Source organism: Thermobia domestica, chromosome 10 (assembly GCF_964235325.1).
Source record: "Thermobia domestica chromosome 10, izTheDome1.hap1.1, whole genome shotgun sequence".
In the NCBI taxonomy this organism is placed as follows: Eukaryota; Metazoa; Arthropoda; class Insecta; order Zygentoma; family Lepismatidae; genus Thermobia; species Thermobia domestica.
In genome coordinates this window covers 104,056,800-104,083,937 of record NC_137463.1, presented here as the reverse complement: position 1 = coordinate 104,083,937, position 27,138 = coordinate 104,056,800, and the positions used below count along the sequence as shown (strand labels likewise).

Below are 27,138 nucleotides of genomic sequence, written 5' to 3'. Positions count from 1 at the left end.
TAGCGGAGATAGCATTCAGATCTCCGACGATCAATATGGGAATCTTGCTTTGATGGTAAAGCCGAAGAAGATCAAAGCCATAAAGGCTTCAAATCGAGGAATATGTAAGTAGCGAATCGCGATCGGTCGAGGAAAGCAACCTCACACAGCAGCTGCTTATATTCGAGAAATTAGATTGATCTACCAGCAATGGAAAATGTACGATACACCGATGACGATGCTGTCAGCAGCTCAACCATCATTATGCCTATCATTCTTACAGAGCGAGTGTAATATGATAACAGGAAATACTGCGTTTGCTGAAAATGGCTTTCCTGCAAGCAGGTAATAGTTGGCGAGTAGTCAGAGACTAGTTGTTTCAATTCCGCCAAGTGACTACTGAAGCCATTAAATATTCCATTCAAAACACATTATTGGAAAGATCAACGTTTAAATCTAACTTGGCCTTGTGAGTCAACTGCTATCCACTTACTATTCACCAGTTCGCCTTCCACCATATCAGATTTCAGGGAAATCGAAGGTGGTTTCCGATCTTATGAAGATTTCGGTTTCCTCTACAAGAAGACGATGTCACTAACTCAACTCGACTGGTTTTATTTCAAATCAGCAATGTGTGGAGAGTGGCGTTAACCTTAAAGCCAAACTTACGAGGAAACCGATTCAAGTGTGACTCGAAATTGTGGACGAGTTTATGTGCAATCGAAGTGTTTTTGTGAACAATGAATTCCATTAAAAGGAAAAATTCTCGATCTCAACCGTTCCGGAGATATTTAGTAGTAAAGTGAAAACCTGGTACTCTGATATTTGTGGATTTTCGGCTATGTTGCAAGTGAATATGTTTGAAAATTGTATTTAAACCTTAAGAAAGATGCACCAGAGCGAATTAAAGTGGTGTTGAATGTTGAAGTGAATGGCGTAGCTTTTACCCGGGGCCGGAAAGAGAAAGGACAATGAGGAATAACAAACGCCATTGACACGAAGAAGTAAATTGTATGATATTACTTGCTAATATATCATGTCTTTAGTTCGTAGAAAATGAGAAAAAATGATACGAGAATGTATTAATTATATTGACAAAGGAACAGAGACGTTATTATGTGAACAAAAATACAAGGTCATATTCTGTGCAAAAGCGTTATAGAAAAAAATAAAATAATATGAAACAAACACATATTGTTTCAAACGTCCACCATGTTTTATACTTTTCATCCTATTTGACCTGATGATGCTTTTATTCGATTCAGCGTACCAAGAAACCTATACATAGGCACCTTACATGCCTATTTCAGACAACAATTGAACTCCGTTATTTTCGCCTTCCCCCTCCAAAACATTATTTTCCTAGAATTTTTATGGACTCTTCGGTTCTGCAACCCTCATGTCTAAGACGACGTATTACTAAAGTTTCGAGAATGAAGGAATTCTTCATTTTTAAAAGTATATTTTACTTGTACTATTGCTACATATTCAAAACTTCGCAAAATATCGGAGCACCAGCCTTCCCGTTAGTCTTCTATATCTCCGGAACTGTTGAGAACGAGGGTTTTTCCCTCTAATGGGTTTAATTGTACACAAAAACACTTCGTTTGCGCATAAACTCGTCTACAATTTCGTGTCACACTTGAATCGGTTTCCTCGTTAGTGTCTTAGGTTATGAGCTGGACGAGACAGAAACTGCAGCTTTCAGTTCTGCGCTTTTAGATGCAGTAAATGGTAAATTAACTTGGAACGTCAGTTATTTACGATTGAAACAGACTTTCGCGAAGTTGTGACTGTAGATGCAAACAGTTGGAATGTTCTCTTTGAAACAACGTTTTGCTTTAATACTGGATTTTTCTTTTTAACTACCGTGAGCTCTCGGATTTGTTTATTTCTCTGAAAAGTCAGATAACTTCTAGATCAAGCAAAATGATCACTCTTACAATTTACAAAATAAGGTACAGGTCTCTGTACATGACTCCCCCAACTAAATCCGCACAAACAGCATTACAGAACCTGCTGCTGTGTCCGAGTTGCTGACACTTAAAGAAGGAAGAGAACTTGGAATGTTGGTCGAACTTTCAGGTGCTAATTACCAGCCTTCACGGATTCCACGAGCGTAGGCAAGCTGAAAGTAAGAATGAATAACTGCAATAGGAGTAGTTTACTTGACTTCTTACTTTTGATCCGAGCTGCTTCTACGATATGCTGGTCTGCTATCATCAGTGAGTTCGGCAGGTCCCAATACAAAATTAGTCGATTCGTGACTAACATTCAGAAGACGAAGGGGTTCTATTGTGACACGAAGAGATCTAATGTTATATAATTTAACTAATTTCTCTGTTTCCTTACTATTGAGTTTCCCTCAACAACGTACCATTTCTTAGTTTTTTAGTATGTTTTGCCTGTCCGATAGTGTAATTAATTACTTTATTATTTACAAAAGAGGACAAGTCCTTAATTCCATGCGGACGCTTAGACTCGTTACTGGTATTTTAAACGATATATTTAATTACAAAGTAGCGAAGCACTAGAGCCACAACCCTTCTGTTTTCCTCTATATCTTAATGCATAGACATATCACGCTCTGGCTCTTGTATTTTGGAGTTCTTCGGGAAAAGTTTGGTCTCGAGTAATTTAAGGAAGATTCACCTACAAATTGATTTTGGATTTGATTTGAGTTTAACGTTCCGCGTAGCAGCGAGATATGTAAGACATGGATCTACAGCTTAAAGTGGGGTTCAAACCACACGAGTTCCCACCAGGAATCGAACCCGGGTGTCCCACGCCAAAGACGTGTACGGTATCTACATTACCATGAGGGAGCTCCACCCATGAATTGAGTTTTAATAACACATAATATGTTCGAAAAAGGTGTAATTTTGGCCCCCACACCGGAACGCTGGCAGGGAGAATTAATGTTACTCTTCTAGCAATAGTATTCTCTTACGCACATTCTCATCGAAGATCAGCATGGAGCCAAAGCGATCAATGGAAATGGAAGGTGCCCCAAACCACCGTTCCCATCGACAAAAACATCATGGTCTCAGAAGATTTAAGAATATAGAAAAGGAGTAAAGAACCTGAATTTTAAAAAACTTGTGAAGGCCTATTATGCGAGCAATAACAGTCCGATGGCGGCGCAAAGGACGTTTGCGACTGAGTACAAGTTAAAGACAACCGGTCCAAGTATGCTAACAATCAATAATTTGATTCACAAGTTTGAGAGAACAGTAGGGTTTGTGATGACAATGTTGCCAATGTCGGTCGACAAACAAGTGTGAAAACGCCTGAAAAGATCGTGAAGAGACGCGCTGTGTTTCAAACCAGCCCACGGACATCGATCAGACGAGTTGCACAACAGGTGGGAATCAACCTGTAGACCCTGCGACAAATTGTACTCTAAGACCTGCATCTCTTTCCATACAAAATTCAAATCCATCAACCATTAAGCTCCGTGGCCATGGAACAGCGGTTGTTTTTTGGCATTCGTCAATAAGCAAAATTGGCGCATTTGGGGGATTGAGAATCTGCATTTCGCAATGGAGAAGTTTCTCCGCCCTGAACAGGTGACGGTGTTGTGTGCAATGTCCAACCATGGAATAATCGGTGTGATATTCCTTGACGACACGGTGACTACTGCACAATACGTGACGGTATTGGAAAATGATTTCATACCCATTATCCATAGTGACCCTGATTTTGACAAGATGTGGTTCATGCAAGACAGAGTTCAACCCCATTGGACCATGAGAGTGTTTGACGTCCTGGAGAAGTATTTGGGGACCGCATTCTTGCTCTAGGGTACTCAGAAGCCACTGGAAGGAAACTTGCTTGGCCGCCATATTCTCCAGATCTGAACCCATGTGACTCACTTTTGTGGAGTTATGTTAAGGGCAAGGTGTACGGCAATAACCCCAAAGCAATTGTCGAGCTGAAAACTGCAATTCAGGAGGTCATCGACAGCATCGATGTTCCGACACTTCAGCGGGTCACACAGAATTTTGCTGTTCGTCTGCGCCACATCATCGCCAGAGATGGCAGACATATCGAACATTTCATAACTTAAATCCGAATGTCTGTCGTGCCGTTTACATGTGCAATATAGTTTGTGTACTACGTAGTTTGTCACTAATTTCCGTTTTATTTCATATAGTTCATTGTCACCCTGTAGCTACAGAAAGTACTAACAAGATAATGTGAACATCCTTTTCATTAACTTATAGTATATGAACAGAATAGAAACATATTTTGGCTCAATATATGTACACAGTGAAACAAAAGTTTATTTGAGTTTAACGTCCCTCGATTATGCACAGAGGGTGAGACAGTGATAATGGTGTAATGAAGAAAATGAAAAAAAACGAGAGCCCTGAGAAAATCCACGCACACGGTGTTTGTTCATCACAAAATCCACTTGGCAGGAGCTGGGATCGAATTAGGGACTCCACGCACCAAAGGTGAACCCTCTGCCAGTGAAGTACCGCGACCCCGATACAAAAGAAAGTGTACAGTATTGTAGTATATTATATTTTACTGCGATAGTAGTTATAGATATTCAGCAATACTCCAAAGTATTATCAGCTAATTATTTATATTAATTATTTTCTTTAGTCCCACCTATCAATACTTAGTTGGATTTGAGTTTAGCATGCCTTTCAATAGCGTGACTATATAAAGAGTGGAGCTATAGTTTACGTGGAATCCAAACTACATGTGTTCCAGACGGAAATTTGAGCCCAGACCTCCCGCACCAAAAGCGCGTATGCTAACCATATAGGCACAAGGAACCTCCCAACCATTAATACTTTGATGCAATCTACAAATATACATACATATTCGTGTAAGTAGAAGTATGAGTAGGAGTATATGAAGGACTTGATTCTCAAACCTCACTTTATTTTAGGAAAAGCAGTTACAGGGATGAAATGGAAGGTAAATTCTCTTACGAATAGCCTTAAAATATTTTCAAACACATTTCTTTAAAAATCACTCACCTCACCTAGATGATTATTACTTAGATCCATCCTTTCCAGAACAGCGTTTCTAGTAAATGACCTGCCAATAAGAACTCCCGCACTTTCTTCTAGAAAACAACCAGCTAAAACGAGTTCCAAAAGAGTGGCGTTCCTAACCAGACCTCCACAAATATGACACGCACCTTCATCTTTCAGTGGATTTAGCCGAAGATCAAGATGTCTTAACGTGCTGTTCTGAATGAGACCAAATGCCAGTCCATTTGCTCCTTCTGGCCCTGTCCGTATTAGAAATACATACAGTACAATTTACTCTGTTTCTTGAAATAAGAATAATGTCTCAAGTTCAAATAATTCACTTCCACATTACAATTTTTTATAACAATATGCAAAGTGCTATCAGAGAATTTGGAAGTCTTCAGTATCTTCTATTCGATAATTATATTTGTAGTTGCACATTTCAAAACAAATTAAACCATAATTGCAACTAAATAAATAAATAAGAAAATAACAGAAAGAAAGTCCCGTATTTCACTCAGACAGTTACATCAACGGAGTATAATGTACAAAAACACTACCAGTAGGTACATTCCCGCTCCCATCCTTGCTGAGAATTTATGTAAATAGCAAGTCGCTTTATTTGTGGTACCTCAAGCCATTTTGATTATTTTATTCTTTATTATATATTGAAGTGATGTGAGAAAAGAAAATAACAGAAAAAAACTGAAGTAAACAAAAAATCCAAGTACAGGAAAAGAAACAAGAATACACACCGACTTGCCACTCATTCACTGTAGCTAGATTGAAGAAACCTATCAGCAAGCCGGCTCCGGCATTACCGGCTGCGTGTGCATCCACGCATAAGAAAGCATTGCCGCCGACAAAACTAGAGCCGGAGCCGACATCGACATTGTCGGCGACTAGGCCGATTGCATTTGCCGGACCCGGGAGTTCCACCGGATATTTTGTCGGGTCGGAAAGAGTGTACAAGCTACCATTTCATTACATTACCGCCGATTCCCTTGCCGGCATTGTCGGAACCGGACTCGGCATTGCCGGGGACGTGTGCAAACGCTTTAAGTGCTTGGGCGCAAACTCTCAAATTACTATTCTGCCTTTATTCCAAAAAGTAGTAGAGAAAACCGAAGTTGGTTATAACAAAACCAATATAACTTGCTGTTTAGACTGAATTTTATTGAATTTAGCGTTCTTAAAACATCATTATAGTATAATCAAGGTTTGATTTTGCTATTTTGAGTGAAAAATTATGTAACTTCAAAAATTTCATGGGTATAACCTGTCCTCTAAAACCCGCCTGTAATACCCCTCAACATATCCAATGATGATAGGTACTCTAGTATAACCTTAACCCTTTAGAAATGGTTTTAGGGACGATAAATAAATAAATAAATAAATGAAAAAGTGACGCCCTAAAACCAAATCTATGATTGGGCACTGAATAATTTATTTGACAAATTAAACACAAATGAGGCTTACGAACAACATTTGTCCTCTCCATCCACATGTGTTTATATACCATATCCGTTCTCAACGGAATGATCAGCTCTGTGTTTATATAGCACGTACGTTATCGTTAAGGTGTATAAAGTATTTATGTACCTTATATTGTTAGTTTGCACTCATTTTGCATCGAATAAATAAATAAAAAAAAAAGTCTTTATTTCAGTGCCGCGAACAGTTTGTTGGCAAAAATACAGCACATTGTGTGGTATCAGAGCACTACATTACGATGGAATAATATTAATGATTGATAATAATAAACAAGAAAACAGTAAAACAAGGAGCACTAATATAAAACACAATGTCGATAAAAGTCAATTAAGCAGAAATAATTCCTTTTCAATGCTGTAAAAATTGTCAAGCTCTCTATGTATCTAAAACAACGAAAAGCTAAGAAACTTAATGTTTCTAAATGCCATTGCTTTAAAACTATCAATCAGATCTTCAAATTTTTACTTGCTCAGTACAGCAAGTCTAAATTTATGTACTTAAAGAATCTGTCAATCTTTCTAAAATTTCACATTTCCAATTCAGAGGAACTAAAATCGTGCTATTTCTTATGCTATGATTTGCTACTTTAAAACCTATGTTTCGTAAACAGTATTTACTGATATATACATTATCTAGTATGTTTTGCATGCATACTTTGTCAAAATTTTTTCTTCTATTCCCAAAACTTTCCAAAGCATACATTACTACTATTAATACGTAATAATATGCATATAACTAAAGTATATTATTGATAGAATGCGTCACGTAACAACTCAACACGAAACTTAATAACCTTTCTTCAGACTAAGTTTGTATATTGCTACAAAGGAAATTTTCGAAACACTTATCAACCAAAATTCACGAACCTCTAATTACAATGACATCCTTAATTACATTCTTGAGACAGTTATTACCTACGTAGAAAGCAGAAACAGAGAAATATTTTCGCACCAGAATGTTTCACAAATGAGATTCCAGATACACAAAACTCGTTATAGCATTTGCGTTTGTAGAGAACAAATAAAATTATTCACTTTTAAATAAAATTATATTTCTTCAGATGTAAACACACAATACTTTGCATAATAAACTCCATCTTCATCATTACGTAAGTATAGTTGTCTTACTATCTTCAAACAGGAATTAATGTTTCACCCACATCCTTGTATATAAGTAAGGTCCAATGTTTCCTTGTAGAAGGTTAAATTAATTTAATGATTGCCCATATATAAGCTGGGACCGGCCTTTTAGTTATGTCGATGATACTTTAGTAGTATTAACTGATTTTTATAACTGGCCTAGATTTTTCGCAGCATGTCCATTATATATATTTTCTCTCTTCTTCATAGTGATATGTTATAATATAAAATCAATGTCATAATTTCTTTAATTACTGGTCAATTATATATACTAATGAAAGGATGAAACAACCTCCCCCCCCTTTTTTTTTTTTACACACCAGATCCTCTATAGGTGCGAATTCTAGAACACACAAAGAGTGAAAAGTGACTGACTGGTCTGAGACTTGAACCCGGGACCTCCGACACACCATGCCGATGCGTTAACCACTACGCGCGTAGTGGTTAACGCACCGGCACGGTATGCCGGTGGTCCCGAGTTCGAGTCCAGGTCCAGTCAGTCACTTTTTCACTCTTTGTGTGTTGGCCAGTTGTAGTTTGCTATGATATTTTAAGAGTGAATGATCCATACCTCGGACAGTGATGACTTGTATGAATTAATTCTTGACGTTTATATTGAATTGAAATAGTTCACAACTGAAAAAAGATATTCCATAGTTCCTACTCCTTTACCTCCAGTGATATGTGTTCTTTTTATTGATTTGAAATAATTTAGTAGGTGTTAAAAGATGTTCCAAATAATAACCTGTAGAAAATGATATTTGAGCTCTAGTCCAATGTTGAATCTGCTTCAAAGATTCTCGGTTTGTAACTGGATAATCTATATTATAAAATTGAAAGTGACTATGTTTGTGACTCTTAATCTCTGGAACCGCCCGATCGATCTCGATCAAATTTTCAACGTAGATGAGGTTCTGGCCTGGGAGTATTTTTAGCTATTTACTTTGACGGTACAACTTAGGGGAGGAGGAGGAGGGGGAACATAGAAAAAATAAATAAAACAACTCTTGAACCACCCGTCCGATCTTGATCAAATTTTCAATGTAGCTGAGGTTAGGAACTGGGATGATTTTTATCATTTCACTTTGACGGAGCAACGTAGGGAAGGGGTGGAGGGGGAGATATACAAAAATCAATAAATATAAAAATAAAAGTGACTATGTTCGTGAATTAATTACTTTTGAGCCACCCGATCGATCTCAATCAAATTTCCAACATATATGAAGTTCAAACCTACGAAGTTTTTTATCATTTCATTTTGACAGTACATTTTGTGGGAGGGGGAGGGGAGAAGGGGAAATATATGAAAATGAATAAAACTTAATAACTCTTGAACCACCCGACCGATCTCGATCAAACTTTCAACATAGATAAGGTTCGAGCCTGGGATGTTTTCTTCATTTCACTTTCATGGTGCAACCTAGGGGTGAGGGAGGGGGAGATATATGTAAAAAGAATAAAAATAAAAGTGACCGTCTTTGTGACTTCATCTCGATTTAACCACAGGACCGATCTTAATCAAATTTTCAATATGGATGAAGTTCGGACCTGAGGTGGTTTTTAACATATCACTTTGACGGTAGACCTTACGGGAGGTGGAGGAGAGGGAATAGATATTAAAAATAAATAAGACTTAACTCTTGAACCATGTGGGAGGGCAGGGGGATTATATATATATATATATATAATCAAAATGACCAATATCAGTGTCGAATTCATACTTTTCGGGGTCGCTGAGATGAACAATTGAACAATGACATTTCCGATGCCGTGGCCCGCAACATGGGAAGGAGAGGGGATATATAAAGATCATCGAAAATGACCAATATCAAGGAGTAGTAATAGTAAAAAGTGACTGACTAACGAAACATATTACTATTTTTTTTAATTTAACCCAGCGAAGTGGGTAATTGATGCTAGTATCCCAATATTTTTTTTATTGAGTCCTTGTCTATTAATAGTTTTTCATTGTTCAACTTTTTCCTTAAACACTTTTGAAGTAAAGTACTGAAAATTAGGATTAAGTATTTTAATAGAATGACACACGAAGAGTGAAAAAGCGACTAAGTCCTGGGTTCGAGTCCCCATCCAGTCAGTCACATTTCCAATCTTTGTGTGTTATTGAATTCGCACCTACAGAGGATCTGGTGTGTAAAAGTAAGTTTATATCGCTTGTTTCCCTCATTAATATATATTTCCACAGAAGCCTGAAAGCTATCGTCGCAGGAAGTTTTAGCAGCCTCTTCGCATTGTCTATTATGAAAAAATTAAGCATTGTCTATTATGAAAAAAGAAATTAACGCCAACTTGAGAAAGTGAAAAATGCGTATTTTGTTCTCAACTTAGAAACATCAAAATTATATGTCTACTACAAACAGTTATATCTACAAACTTAAAAGAGACTAAGGAGGTCGTGGAACATCGAAAATGTCTCAAAAGAATACGACACAAATTTATCAGGCGCTCGATTGCTTGGACTTGATCTGAGTTCTTTACTCAATTTAAGTATATTATTTGCATACAGAGTTATTGTCACTGCATTACCTTGTTTGTCGCAATAAACGTTAAAGTTGACTATAGTACTAATTACTCTAAATCAGCATCTTATTAATTGAAAAATCTTTTATCCCATTCATCTGCTTGCGACATACTTTTCCGAGTTTTCGGTTTTCAGTGAAAACAAATCTTCCAAAATAAAATTTCGTGAAAATTGTGTATATATATATATATATATATATATATATATATATATATATATATATATATATATATATATATATATATATATATATGACTATAAACTCTCAAATGCGAGGGGCCGCGGTGGCTCAGTGGTAGAGCGTTCACCTCTGGTGCTTCGGGTCCCGGGTTCGATTCCAGCCCCCGCCAAGTGAACGTTGTGGTGGACAAACACCGTGTGCGTGGGTTTTCTCGGGGTTCTCCCGTTTCCTCCCACTTTCTTCATACCACCATTTCATTCATTACTCATCAGTACCGCCTCCTTTAGCGTAACCGGCATAACCGTGGGACGTAAAACTCAAAGATTTCATTTCATTTTCTCAAATGCGACTACAGATGTGTAGAGTTTTGAAATTAAAAATATAAAAATAATTTGAGATGTCGATATATTTAGAACTCTGATGATCTTTAAATTTAAAAATAAATGAATTTATGCTTGTGCAAAAGTCTGGCTGATACGACGTCCAATGGATCAGAATGTAGTTATACGTATAAGTATTTTAGGAGATGCATTTCCTCAAAAATAGTATATATATATATATATTGGTGATTTTCTTAAAACAGCTCTTACTATATCGCAAAATTTTATATTACGTTAACTACTCCAAACTTCATCATTATTCATTTGTCTAAGAAAAATACAGAACAGCTAGACCTAATTTAACTGCTTATTCAAATTAACCAGTATTTAAATACCCATTGATCAAACCTGAGGAAATACTTAAATAATCAGTTAAAGACTGTCAGCCTGAATTTCAAGGCTTTCAACTTTGCAAGCACCGACGCGAGCTACCGACCTAATAGTATCCAGGCTCGAAATAAACGCTTACCCAACCACGATCTGATATTTCGTTCTCGAGTTATGATCCCTTACTTTATCATTCCGAACAATGTTCGGAGGGCAATAGCTCCGTAATGACGCATTTATACACCCATGTTGGTCTATAACTTTTCTTATGTTATAGTGTGAGTATTCATTTTTTTTTTTTTTTTTTTTTTTGTTTTGTTCGATTACTGGTGATGGGAGCTCATGTAGTTCGGATCCCACGTTAAGCTGACTGTTGGTTCATGTCCCATATAGTCTCACTTCTGAAATGGACACTAACCTATTCTAATCTAATTAAATCCAAGACTTCTAATATTTCCGAACACCATATACATATATATATCGTATCATAAACTGAGATGCATGCATCTATGATCGTAATTTATTATCGATTGAGATATTTTCATTATTAAAGCAATTGTATTACTGTCGTTTCTTTATGACAGAATGGCTCTTCAAATCTGACGAAGTTCAGCGATAAATGCTCCCTTGAAAGACCAACATCTTCCTCTAGGTGCCTTTTAGGTTTTCAATAATACATACCAATCCACTATGGATCACATAGCATACTAGTAAAGGCTTGCCTTAAAATGATAACACCAAGGCCATGTGTTCTTTGACGTTTTATTGCATCTAGAAGTTAAGCATTTCAATGGGCTTTTAGGAGACTACCTTACCCTCTATGAAAGCTCAGCTTACTTTCGCAAATTAGATCACTAGAAACAGACAACCATTGCCCTGTTCTCTGTCCTTCACTCTTCTCATAATTGTTTTAAACTTTGGTAAAGGAATTATAAATATCATATCTATATGTTTCATAGCATCGAAAATGTACTGGATTTGCGTAGCATTTGGCTATGATATGAGTATAGATTGTAAACATGTGTGAAATTAAGTTACTGTTTTTATGGACACGTTCAAAACAGTTATCTTAATGGACAATCTGTATGATGACAAGCTCTTTTTCTTTGAATATATTTGTCATTAGTTTTTCTATACTTTGGTTTTAATCATCAAACTTATTTGAGATATACAAACAATGTTTATTTTTTTTTATTTTATGTCCATATGAAAGAGCAAAATAAATAATAATAATAATAATAAAAGTCATTTATATTATCCAATACTAAGCAGTTACTTACAAACCATAAAAACTCAAATACAATCGTACCTATTTTATTGTTACACAATATAAGCTTCTCGATGCAGTCATTACTAATAAGCAATTGTCCCAAAGCCATTCCACCTGCATTAGCTATTTTATTATGGGAGAGATCAAGAATTTTAATTGTCTTGTTTTCACAGAGATATTTCACGAGCATTACAACTCTTTCATCTTCCACGGAGCTCCTGTGAATCCTAGTGTGGTAATGAAATGTAAGGAATATTAGTATCATATAAGAAATATTAGTATAATATAAGGAATACTTGCATATAGTATACGGAATATTAGTATTTTGAAGTAACATGTGCTATGACAGGCTTTTTTTTAAATATATATTTATAGTTATTATTTGTATGTTTATAATTGATTTTTTCTCATTACATTACACATTTTTCACATATTTACTATATGTTACTATTGTTGGTTCTTCAAGCAACCAACAATTAGAAGAAGTGCTACAAAATTTTATTAGAGTTGACAAATTTAATAAATACTTCGTAATTTTTACATTTGAATTGTGTTGAATATGCCATTAACTTTTTTTAAACCAAAGGGAACAAAAAAAAAATAAATAAATAAAATAAATAAACAATAAAATTACAAAGCTTAATTATAAAAGGCGATGGTGAACCACGAATTTGTTTTAGAGGGGACAAGTACCCACAATACTAAAATAAACTGTTGCGTTTAAAAATGTGTGTATTTCAAGGCCCAAGACCCTATGCCGCTTACAGTAAAATACCGCCGCTTGAAATTAATACAAGAATTTCAAGTTTTATGATTTTATGTTTTAAAAGAGCAAAAGTAGCTAGTATCAAATAGTAGTAATCGCGTGACTTGAGGCCATTTTTCCGCCCCTGGAGCGTGGCGCCCGCCGCCGCCGCCAAATTTTGCGCCCCATTTTTGGGGTTACGTGGCCCGGGGTCAATGACCTAGGGGGCGCCCGCCGCCGCCAAAATTTTGCGCCCCCCGGGCGCCCGGCGCTCATTTTTGGGTTACGTGGCTCAGGGTCAATGACCTAGGGGTACATAGGACCACCCCTTTTAGATTTTGGTAGGGGTACCATGGCCCACCCCCTAAATTTTGGCAGGGTACCAAGGACCATCCCCCTTAAATTTTGGAAATTGCCAAATCTAAAAATTTGGTGTGGTAGCCTAGGACCATAGTATGTACCTCTATCAGTATTGGGTGTCTATGTCGTTCCCTTTCATGGCTAAAAAATTGCCAAAAATTCAAATTTCGTTTTTTTTTTTTTTTTTTTTTTTACCTAATTTATCCCCTTGGATGAGGTGTTATTATCCTATATGATTATATGGGCGTATACAGGGGTCCATTACCTTTCATAAGACATGGGTATATTAATACACCCCTTGAAAAATTTGGGAGGGGTACCTTGGCCCACCCCTTAAATTTTGGAAATTGACCAATTTAAACATTGGGTATTATAGTACAGGACCCTAATATGTATTATGATAAATTTGGGTGGTTCACCTCGTTCCCTTCTAGGGGTACAAAATTGCCAAAATATAAACGTAAGCAATACGTTATATCTACCACGTGCTTGGTTTTTGGTCGATTTTATCCCCTTTGATGAGGTGTTATTATCCTATATAGTTATATGGTCATGTATAGGGGTCCATTCCCTTTCATAAGATATGGGTATATTTGTGCACCCCTTTAAAAATTTGGGAGGGGTACGTTGGCCCACCCCTTAAATTTTAGAAATTGCCAATTTAAACATTTGGTGTTATAGTACTGCACCCTAACATGTATTATGATAAATTTGGGTGGTCCACCTCGTTCCCTTTTAGGGGTACAAATTTGCCAAAATATAAACGTAAGCAATACGTTGTACCACGTAGCATGTATTCCCTTAAGACTATGAGTCATAAGATTCAATAAAGTTAGCTATCAGATTTCTAAAACTCAAGGTCAAATCAATCACCACAAATGATCTTAGACTATGAACTGTGACTAAAGTTCAAAGTATTGTTTCAAATTTCGCGCCTTATGTTAAAGTTCTGTTTATCACAATTTCCAAATTTAAAGAATACTTCTCTCGATATACCTAAGTCTTAGAATTAATCATATCATTATATGTTCAATAAGGTCAATAATGTCCGTCATTTGTTTACCTGAGTAGAACCAACTGTTTAAGTGTGTACTCAAACTTAAGAAGTACCACAACAAAGGAAATGAATCCCTGTACATTACCTCATCAAGGTCAATCACGTGGTACATCGTATTGCTTACGTTTATATTTGATCCATAGGCTGGAATAATCAAAAACCAACGACGCATTCTCAAATTATCCTACAAAGGTTAAATGTACCAATGTCCTGGACTCCTAATCCCATCATAGGTCAATAACTGATCACGTGATCATACTAATATTTGACAATGATTTACCCAAAGAAAGAAATACCACCCAATTCTAAGAACAATTACCAATTATTGATATGACAATAAGAAATGTACCCCTCCCAAAATTTAAGATTGGTACACAAATACACTTGTGTCTTACGAAAAAGTAATAAATCCTGTACTTATTCAATAATAAAAGCCGTATTAAAAAATAGGTCAATAGCCTTCAAAATTTGAGTATTTGGCTATAAGAGGAACACCAATGGGTCCTAGAAAACGTTTTACCGAATTTTGTTATTTGATAATTCCCAAATTTAAAAGGGCACATAAACATATGAAGGTAATAAACCTCTGTACATACCCATATAACGTGTTAAATTCTTATCAAAGGGGTCAATAACCTCCGAAATTTAATTTTTGGTAGTTCTTTACCCATGAAAGAGAACGAGGTGGAGCACCCAAATTTATTATAATACATATTAGGATCCTGTACTATAACACCCAATGTTTAAATTGGTCAATTTCCAAAATTTAAGGGGTGGGCCAAGGTACCCATCCCAAATTTTTTCAAGGGGTGCATCAATGTACCCATGTCTTATGATAGGAAATGAACCCATATACATGACCATATAACCATATACGGTAATAAAACCTCATCAAAGGGAAGAAATTGGGCCAAAACAAAACACGTGGTATAACGTATTGCTTACGTTTATATTTTGGCAATTTTGTACCCCTAGAAGGGAACGAGGTGGACCACCCAAATTTTTCATAATACATATTAGGATCCTGTACTATAATACCCAATGTTTAAATTGGTCAATATTCCAAAATTTAAGGGGTGGGCCAAGGTACCCCTCCCAAATTTTTCAAGGGGTGCATTAATATACCCATGTCTTATGAAAGGTAATGGACCCCTGTATACGCCCATATAACCATATAGGGTAATAATACCTCATCCAAGGGGATAAATTAGGTCAAAAACCAAACACGTGAATGTATTAAAATTTGGCAATTTCGTACTCATGAAAGGGAACGAGGTGAACCAATCAATTTTATAGTAATTTCTATTAGGGTCCTATACTACAATACCAAATATATAAAATGGGTAATTTCCAAAACTAAAGGGGTGGGCCAAGGTACCCCTCCCAAAAATTTAAAGGGGTGCACAAATGTACCTATGTCTTATGATAGGTAATGGACCCCTATACATGACCATATAACCATATAAGGTAATAGGACCTCATCCAAGGGAATAAATTAGGTCAAAAACGAAACACGTGGTTGTACTAAAATTTGGCAATTTCGTACCCATGAAAGGGAACGAGGTGGACCACCCAAATTTATAGTAATATATATTAGGGTCCTATACTATTATACCAAATATGTAAAATGGTCAATTTCTAAAATTTAAGGGGTGGGCCAAGGTACCCCTCCCAAATTTTTAAAGGGGTGCACAAATGTACCTATGTCTTATGATAGGGAATAGACCCCTATACATAACCATATAACCATATAAGGTAATAGGACCTCATCCAAGGAAATAAATTGGGCCAAAAGAACAAACACGTGGTACAACGTATTGCTTACGTTTATATTTTGGCAAATTTGTACCCCTAAAAGGGAACGAGGTGGACCACCCAAATTTATCATAATACATGTTAGGGTGCAGTACTATAACACCAAATGTTTAAATTGGCAATTTCTAAAATTTAAGGGGTGGGCCAACGTACCCCTCCCAAATTTTTAAAGGGGTGCACAAATATACCCATATCTTATGAAAGGGAATGGACCCCTATACATGACCATATAACTATATAGGATAATAACACCTCATCAAAGGGGATAAAATCGACCAAAAACCAAGCACGTGGTAGATATAACGTATTGCTTACGTTTATATTTTGGCAATTTTGTACCCCTAGAAGGGAACGAGGTGAACCACAAAAAATTTATCATAATACATATTAGGGTCCTGTACTATAATACCCAATGTTTAAATTGGTCAATTTCCAAAATTTAAGGGGTGGGCCAAGGTACCCCTCCCAAATTTTTCAAGGGGTGTATTAATATACCCATGTCTTATGAAAGGTAATGGACCCCTGTATACGCCCATATAATCATATAGGATAATAACACCTCATCCAAGGGGATAAATTAGGTAAAAAAAAAAAAAAAAAAAAACGAAATTTGAATTTTTGGCAATTTTTTAGCCATGAAAGGGAACGACATAGACACCCAATACTGATAGAGGTACATACTATGGTCCTAGGCTACCACACCAAATTTTTAGATTTGGCAATTTCCAAAATTTAAGGGGGATGGTCCTTGGTACCCTGCCAAAATTTAGGGGGTGGGCCATGGTACCTAGGTCATTGACCCCGGGCCACGTAACCCCAAAAATGGGGCGCAAAATTTGGCAGCGGCGGCGGGCGCCACGCTCCAGGGGCGGAAAAATGGCCTCAAGTCACGCGATTACTACTCAAATAATGGTGGCATTCAACAGTTGAATTTCCGACGCTAATTTACAACGATAACCGCCAGCTACATGCACATGTACTACCAGACAAGATTTTACGGAGTAGCAAGTAAGGTTACTTTCGGTTATTTTGCAGTGAATTTTATTCCTTTTTTCGTCATTTGCAGCAACTTTCCTACGACCAGGGTTAAAATAATCACGATTTGAAAAAAAAAAGAGTCATTTTTGTTGATTTTTAAAATTTAAATCGATTTAAAAAAATCAAATCAACTGTCTTTGATTATTTAAAAAAAAAAAAAAAAAAACGGAACGCGTTTAAATGATATTTCTTTTTAAGCTGGTGAACTATTGAGGTTTTAGGTTTATCATCTTGTGTTAGAATAAAAGCAAAATCAGAGATTTCCTGATATTTATGTTATTTGCTTTCCACGATGTTTCTCACATGTGACAGTTACTCAGAGGCAGTACATTATTATTCTCCCAACATATAAGAGTGGACAATCACAGAAATCCTCAGAGTTTATTTCTTAAAGCTCCACGTCCCTAGGTAATAAGGTAGAAATCGAATAGTTAATGTAAGCACAATTATCATGTAATCCGCCATAGGAAGCAATTATACGCAATATAAACTCCCTAACGTGTAGATTGACAAACTGTCGGCACAGAGAAATCTGTAAAAATATATGATTTTTTTAAAAAAAGGAACAAAAAGTCTTTTAGAATAATGTTAATTATATTGGGGCATTTACACCTCTAATGTCTACTGTTTATAATGGGAGTGCACAATATTATTTCTAAGTATACATTACAAAAGAAAGAAAACGCTAGCCTTTAGAAATATTCAATCCAGACCATCAGTGGATATAAGTAACATCTTTTCTTATATTCTCTATCAACTTTTTTTTTTTTTTTAAACATTTAGAAAACGTACAATAATTACACATCCAATTATGAATAGTTCAGTATATATTTTAAACAACTGTTACACAATAATCCTCTTCAAATTTGCAATAGTATATCATACTCATATTACTGAATCAAAAATTTTCCGCAATTATTTAAAGTTAATATCTGATTATGAACAGGGTGAGTACATTTTAAGGTTTAATTTAACCTGAAAATATAGAAATTCTCAAAATATACATCAGAGGGAAAATTTCACAAGACATGTGAATTCGCTAATTTCAGTGTCAATGTTTGTCATGCACGTAATATTATTTAATATATTTCTTTTCTAATTACTTTTTCTAGCCTTTTCTTCAGTTTCAATCATTATAAATATTTAAAAAGAAACATAAGTATTTGTTCCACTCTTAATGCTTGCAGTTCCGAAATATTTCATCACTGTTTTCGTTTTGCATAGGTTCTTTAGGTATTTAGGCTACTTGTTTAGAAAATAAAATGGCGATCACCATGGCAACGAGAAGGATGTGACGTCACTCTATTTCAGTCTATACAAATCATCAACGCATAGCAGACTTGTAACAGGAGCCTTAATCTGGGATGGAACACTGTTAACGGCAACTGCAAACAGTGCAATACTACGAATATTGCCTTAGGGAAACCGTTCTCTCGCAAGAACCTGAGATACTGGAATTCATACGCATCCCAAAATAAAGGTCCTGAAGACACTTCTCGATTTACTGAGCCGTATATCCACGAAGATCTCTGTCATGCAATTGTTGTAAGATCTCCAAACGTCACGTTGTGTCATACGCCTTATCGAAATTTAAAAAAGCAAAAAAGATGAGATTGAAGGCATCGTCTTGAATCTAGCTCTTAAGATGAGCAAGACTGTAAACAATGGATCAGAAAGATCGAAGCCATACTGGTATTTGCTCAAGAGTGAATTGAAGTTTTTGACTATGCGCTAGAAAACTTTATAGAAGCAACTGGTACTGATCTTTAACTAGCGGTGGATGTTACGAATTTTTTTAGTTTCAACATCAGGAAGGTCAGAGCTTCACGCCATCTGCACGGAAAAATCTTTCAACCATATACGATTAAACAGCTTCAATAATGTAAGATGAGTATCATGAAAGAGAACATTGCGCAACATATCATACGAAATACGTTTAAGCCCTGTGCAGTATTCAATGACTAAAGTAACGCTGGGGGGGGGGGAGCTCAGTGGTAGAGCGTTCACCTCTGGTGCTTGGGGTCGATTCCAGCTCACGCCATGTGGGCTTTGTGGTGGACAAACACCGCGCTCGTGGGTTTTCTCGGGGTTCTCCCGTTTCCTCCCACCTTCTTCATTCCACCATTTCACTCATCTCTCATCATCACCGTCTCCTTTAGCCTAACCGGCATAACCGTGGGACGTAAAACTTAAAGATTTCATTTCATTTTTAAAGTAACGCTGAGTCGAACTCAAGAGTCGTGGAGGGAACATTATAGCTCTTACTATTGACTCCAGTGAAAAGCTATATTGAACAGTGTTGTTAGTGATAATCTAAGGCTGTTGTTTCTGTATTATTCTCTATCATGGCAGTATAATGATTATAGTTACTAAACAAGGGCAAAGGTAGAGAGAAATACTGTATGCGCTGAAAAAAAGTAGGCTCCATAATACAGGTTAATGAACTTAAGCTACCTCAAAAATTCAAATTGGCCTCACATATTGTTGGTGATGCAGGGAACAAGCAACAACGTGAACATAAATCTAACTGGAAAGCTACGCATTATTATGCCATATGCTGAACATCGTACGTACTACTGTATTGTGAGAAAAAAAAAAAAAACTGCGAGCTTACCCCGTTTGAAACGCGTATGTTTTTACCGTGCTCGACCCTACCCATAGGAACTAACTACACTTCCTGATTGGTTGGAGTTATCTGTTGGCCCGCCCCCGTAGTGCACATATTAATCGAAGTGCCATCACCCGAGTGACGTAATGGCACGTGGTATTATCATGGGGACAAAGATGAAATAAAACGAGCCTTGCGGGGCTTCTAATCCCCTTCACTCGCTGACGCTCGCTCAGCTGTTTCATACCGTATGTAAATCACGTTTTTATCAATAAAGTTGTGTGCAAAGTGGTCTATTATCACGTGACATTACGTCATAACCGGATGGTACAACTTCAATGTAAATTTAACTACATCCCAAGGAAGGCAAGGAAACGAATACCTACCTTTCCCCATCCTGGTGCCTCCGGCACCTCAACCTCTCTAATTTCCCACTATCTCCTACAGCCCCTCGCTTCGCGAGGGATCCACTTCTTACTCTCCTGTTGGTTTATAACGTCACTGTTTATAAGGGATATCAGAAATCTCTAGGTAAATGGAGGAAAAAGCACAATTTATGCATTATATATTACGTACAAGGACAAATGAGTATAATTTTAATTTTATTTTAATGATAAAAGTGTTATGAAAATTTAAAATAAAATTTAAAAAAAAAAAGCTTTCTTTAGGCTGGGTTTGAACCCACCCCAAAAGCGATTTTCACTACTATAAAGGTAACCAGGAAAGTTCAGTCGCTTTTTGTGGAGGTCTGTGTTCCATTGGCCCTCACACCGTGAGCTGAATGCGAATGAAGATAAGGCAAAGGTCAGTTGTTGGTGTGGGTATATCCAACATATTACATGGTTGTGGAAGTTCAGTTGCACTGTGAACTTGCGTAAGGACAGAGTGAACATGGGACCTCCACAGAGCGTTATAGGGCGTGTATGCTGTACGAGTTCAAACTGGGGTCAAATGCCGCTGCAGCGGGGCGGAAGATATGCCAGCTATTATGAAAATTTTTGAGGAAATATGCAATGTTTTATACATAGAACTGCCTATAAAAGCATGTCAGATTTTGACAGGCATTATACAGGCGACTGTTTCGGCGAAAACACATGTAAAGAAAATATTACAGGCACATTGTCTTCAGGTGATATGCATGTCGAAAAAATATTAAACTTCTGTTGGAAATTTTGCACGGAAACACGCGTTGTACAGAGCCTGTACAATAAAATGAGAACATGCAATGTACATGTAGTCACTCACATGCAAGTAAATGGAGGGAATATATACGTGTAAAGTACCTTGAATGGATTGTTGATAACATTCGCAATACAGTAAGAATGAAAAGTACAAGGAAGATGCCTGCTTATCAACATGTAATATACATGTGTGAAATTTGCATTACATGTAAATACCATGTATTAGCGTATAGCATGGAAAACGCATCATGTAGAATATTTATTTTACATTTATCATTTTCGTGTACATGCGAAGTGTGTAACTCCCATACGTGCAGTGTACAGGCAATGTAGAGGTGAATAACATGCAATGATCATAATTGCCAATAAATGGAATAAACAGATACACTATGTGATCAAAAGTATCCGGACACCTGGCTGAAAATGACTTAGAAGTTCGGGGCGCTCTCCATTGGTACTGCTGGAATTCAATATGGTGTTGACCCACCCTTAGCCTTGATGACAACTTCCACTCTCGCAGGCATACTTTCAATCAGGTGCTGGAAGGTTTCTTGGGGAATGGCAGCCCATTCTTCACAGAATGCTGAACTGAGGAGAGGTATCGCTGTAGGTCGGTGAGGCCTGGCACGAATTCGGCGTTCCAAAACATCCCAAAGGTGTTCTATAGAATTCAAATCAGGACTCTGTGCAGGCCAGTCCATTACAGAGATATTATAGTCGTGTAACCACTCCGCCACAGGCCGTGCAGTATGAACAGGTGCTCGATCGTGTTGAAAGATGCAATCGCCATCACCGAATTGCTCTTCAACAGTGGGAAGCAAGAAGGTGCTTAAAACATCAATATAGGCCTGCGCTGTGAGCATGCCACGCAAAACAACAAGGGGTGGAAGCCCTCTCCAAGAAAAACACGACCATACTTTACTGTTGGCACTCCACACGCTGACAGATGACGTTCACCGGGCATTCGCCATACCCACACCCTGCTATCGGATCGCCACATTGTGTACCGTGATTCGTCACTCCACAACATTTTTCCACTGTTCAATCGTCCAATGTTTACGCTCTTACACCAAGCGAGGCGTCGTTTGGCATTTACCTGCGTGATGTGAGGCTTATGAGCAGCAGCTCGACCATGAAATCCAACTTTTCTCACCTCACCTAACTGTCATAGTACTTGGAGTGGATCCTGATGCAGTTTGGAATTCCTGTGTGATGGTCTGGATAGATGTCTGCCTATTACACTTTACAGCCCTCTTCAACTGTCGGCGGTCTCTGTCAGTGAACAGGCGAAGTCGGCCTGTACGCTTTTATGCTGTACGTGTCCCTTCACGTTTCCACTTCACTATCACATCAGACACAGTGGACATAGGGATGTTTAGGAGTGTGGAAATCTCGTGTACAGACTTCTGACACAAGTGACACCCAATCACCTGACCACGTTCGAAGTCCATGAGTTCCGCGGAGCGTCCCATTCTGCTTTCTCACAATGTCTAATGACTACTGAGGTCGCTGATAATGAGTACCTGGCAGTAGGTGGCAGCGCAATGCACCTAATATGAAAAACTTAAGTTTTTGGGGGTGTCCGGATACTTTTGATTACATAATGTACGTGTGGTGAACAAAGTGGATTGGAGCTAAACATTCACGTTATAGGGATAGGAGACATGCAATATTCAAGTACAAGTCTCCAATTCGACATTCGCTATGCAAGGTCCTGACACACGTATAATACATGGGACTACAAATGAATACATTTCCTGTATTACCTCCGTGTACATGCGAAGTGTGAACCCACCTGTATGCAATGTACAGGCAATGTGCAGATACACGGAAAATGCAATGATCATGATTACCAATAAATGGGTTAAACAGGTGCATGCAATGAACAACGTTGATTAGAGTGAAACATTCACGATACAGGCGTAGGGAACATGCAATATCCAGACATCAAGTCTCCACATTGACATGCACATATGCAAGGTGCTGACACATAAAATACAGAGGCGTGCGCAGACCCTTGGATTAGATGGATCAAATAGTAGTATTACTCCTTAAAGTATGCAGCCTACATTCTAGTAATCCACCTGTAAAATATACTTCCCACATATGTCACAGGTAGAAGTAATTCACTTGTAACACGCAGGTCTCATGTATATTACATGTACATGTGATCAACGTTTAACATGCATGTGATCTATACAATGCACACCCAATTCATGAACAGGCAAACTGCATGTTACATGTGGCTCAAATGTAGATGTTACCTACATGTCTCTTCTGTCGTATATATGCATGGAACGTACATGTCTTATGCGTGTCTAACACCGTGTCACGCAAATTTTATGTACACTTAATGCGATGTACTTTACATGTATATTCCGCTCACACGCCCATTAATTCGCTAACATCTGTATTTCACATGTATTTAACATGTCAATTACATTTTTATCAAATGAAAAGCAGCTGTCGTCAGATCCTCATGAGGTAACGTATATGTCAATTACATGGAATATGCTGGTTAGGTACATGTCTTTCCACTCTCTACATGTTGTTTACACGCATTTTTCACCTTGCAGGGTTGCAATCCTATCAACATGAAAACTACCTGTTTCCGTGAAATGAACATGCAATGATCTTGAAACAAATCGATACCTATCTTATGTGTTTAAAAGTGTTCCATTTTAAGGCGCATGTACAGGCGCCTGTAAAAATATGCCTGTTTATGCATGTTTCACAGACGCCTGTAAACCACCTACAATTTCTGTCTGGGCTCCACGGTGCCGTCATCATTGGTTAGCATCCCATGAACCGGTTGCAAAATAGCCGAAACCAGCACTGCACCAGAAGAAGGTCCTCCTGTGTGTTTGGTGGACTGTTTGCGTCATCGTGCATCGGGAACTGCTACCAGTTGGTCAAAGCATCAATGTAACTGTGTACTGTCAGCAGTCAAAGTTGAACCGTGTTAAAAAAAAAAAAAAAAAAAAAAAAAAAAAAACTCTGGAACTAGCACTTCTGAATCACAAAGGGATCCTCCTGATAGAGAACAACGCTAAGCCCCACATGGCTAGAATGACCTGGGGCACCATTCTATGCCTTGAATGGGAAACAACATAAATTATTGCATCCGCCATATTCCCCGTTAGAGGACGCCAGTTCAAATCTCTAGTAGAGGTGCAAAATGCACTTGATATCTTCTTCGCTTCACGGCCCACTAAGTTATATCGCAATAGAATCCATGGCCTTCCAGAACGTTGGTAAAAGGTCGTCGATGCTGATAGGGACTATTTTTGATCTTTCAGGCACGTCTTAGGTGACATATCGATTTTCGAAGGTGGTGGGTGAAGAAGCGACACCCACGACACCAAGATAACTATTTTGGTTATCTTTATAGCTTGCTCGGCTACGAAGATCGACAGAATCGGGTGTTTGATTTGTGCTATATGTATGCTACTTGGCGAGAAACGGATAACTCCAACCAATCAGAACCGTGTATTTAGGTCAAGCGTGATTAAAATATATGCATTTGAAACTATATGGAAATAGAGACAAATTATGGGACTAAAGTGGATCTTGAAGAACATAAATTGGACTATTAGGCAATGGAAACGTGTGCTGTAGACTGATGGATCCAAATTTCAAAATTTTGGTCAAATATGTCAAATATATATAAAATGATATAGTATAGAGAAGATACATTCTGACTGTATAAACCAATTACGAAACATAGAGGAGACTGTGATAGTATAAGCATGTTTCATCTATGCTGCAGCTGGTTCGCTGCACAGAATAAACGCAAACTTCGACAAGGATGGCTACCATAACATTTTAAGCAGGATTATTATTCTCTCAGGATTGAATTTAATTGTTCGTGTAACCACGTTACAGGATAAAGTGTGCTTGCTTTATCTTTAGTATGCTTTATCATAATTTTGTTTATTGAATTGGCTTTCTCAATTTTAATCAGGGCCGGCGCGAGGGGGGTCGAGCCGTGCCACCGCCCAGGGCGGCACGTCTAGTGGGCGGCAAAATTTGGAAAAGAAAAGAATAATATCAAAATATAATGGTTCATAATAGGTCCACATGGAAAAACAAAATTGTGTTCACCTGAGAATGTAATTAAACTTAATTCACTCAGATTCAGGAAAATATTCACTAAGGAAATTCAGAGCATTGCCCCTCATTTTCAATGATCACACTACTAGCCGCAGGTATCTCGTTCAAGATTTCCCTTGCAGCGGTGTAGATAAGATTTTCAACTAGGGCGGATAAGATTATCAAGTGTCTGATTTTTTTTTTTTTTTTTTTTTTTTTTTTTTTTTTTCTATTCAGCAATATTCTAACGCTCCACTCCAAGTATACAAAAGGTACAATCCCACTTGAGACAAGCGGTTCTAGCCTACAATACCTAGAGACATTTAGGTTCTAGCAGCGATTTTTAACCAATTTACAAATTCTTCATATCTTATCAACAATTATATTTTAGAGTACACGTTATATATATAATTGTTTTTATATTTAAGCAATATAAATTTGACAGCGTCATGGCCGAACACATTAAAAGAATCATGGGAGGACAAAATAAATACCACCATTACAAAGGAAAAGATGTTCAAAATGAAATTATTCCAATTCTTAGTGAATAAATTGAAAGTAAAATACTGTCTTTGTTGAGAGCTGCAATATATTATAGTATAATACTAAACTGTACACAAGATATTTCTGGTACAGAGCAAATGACAACAATCGTTTTGTACAAACTATATACATAGAGTAATGAAGAATGCCTTGTAAAAATTTGCTAACACTTTCTTGCTTTCGTACCAATAACAGACACCACTGGTCTAGGACTGACAGAAGTAATAATTAAACAGGAAAGGAAATGAACTTCCTATCGAAGACAAGAAGGGCCAAAGATATGACAATGGTTCCAATATGAAAAGCAAACATTCAGGCATTCAGAAGAGAATATTAGAAATAAATTCCCAAGCCTTTTATGTTCCTTTACTAAACTTTGTCGTTAACGATGCAACCAGAACACCTCAGTCCACCGTTTCATTTTTTGTATAATAAAAAATGTTTATGACTTCTTTTCTGTGTCAGTTCAACGTTGAGCCATACTAAAGGAACATATTAGCAGCCTCACTTTAAAACTATTCAGCACCACACGGTGGGAAAGCCGAATTGATGCTCTAATTCCACTTAGATATCAAATAGGAGAGGTTTATGATGCCTTACTTCAAATAAGTAACGACAATAGAACAGATAGAATGGTCGCCAAAGATGCTCTGTGTATAGCAAACCAGCTGCGTGGCTTTACTTTCTTTGCTCACTCGTTATCTGGTATGACTTTTCACTCCACATAAACATAGTAAGCAAAACTCTCCAAAGCATTGATTCTCACGTTTCGGATGCAATCGGGTTTCTTCAAAATATATCTAAATACTTTGAGAGGAGCAGAAATTATGCAAAGTTTCAACGTTACTTAGTTGATGCAATGGAGTTGGCATCAGCATTAGATATGGATGTTCCACGGATAGGTAATACAGTGCAAGCTCGAAGTCGAAAGAAGAAGAGACAGTTTCAGTACGAGGCAGAAGATGAAAATATTGAAGATTCACAAACAAGGTACAAGATCGATTTTTATTACAAACTTCTAGACGTGATTGTGTTAGCTTTAAGAGAAAGGTTTGGGCAACTTAAACATCACAGCGAGTATTTTGATATTATTTACGATATAAGTAATCTTAAAGATAACACCACCTGAACTTTTGTCTGAAAATTGCCTGCATTTAAATACGCAAAGAATCGAAAGATATTAACCACAGTAATTTGAAAGACGAAATGAAAGTATTATCGGCTATAATTTAGCCTAAAAGTTCAACAAAAGAGACTAAAATTAATTAAGGAATATGACTTTGCTTCCAATGTCAGTGTTGCACTTATGATTTTGTATACCTTACCAGTAACAGTGGCAAGTAGAGAAAGAAGTTTTTCGAAACTTGCTCTAAGCTTATTAAAAACTGTCTACGTT

The 27,138-nt window shown here is 37.2% G+C and overlaps 1 protein-coding gene across 3 annotated transcripts in view; it reads right to left on the bottom strand.

The window, feature by feature from the left end:
• The window catches only part of LOC145662617 (uncharacterized), a 132,621-nt gene that overhangs the window by 67,032 nt on the left and 38,451 nt on the right, over nt 1-27,138 (bottom strand). For all 3 annotated transcript variants that reach the window (XM_081728352.1, XM_081728353.1, XM_081728351.1), the window contains 2 exons: nt 12,343-12,530; nt 4,977-5,233 (listed from right to left, as the gene is read on the bottom strand). In XM_081728352.1, coding sequence (XP_081584478.1) covers nt 4,977-5,233; nt 12,343-12,530 — 445 coding nt within the window. The remainder of the gene's footprint in view (nt 1-4,976; nt 5,234-12,342; nt 12,531-27,138) is intronic.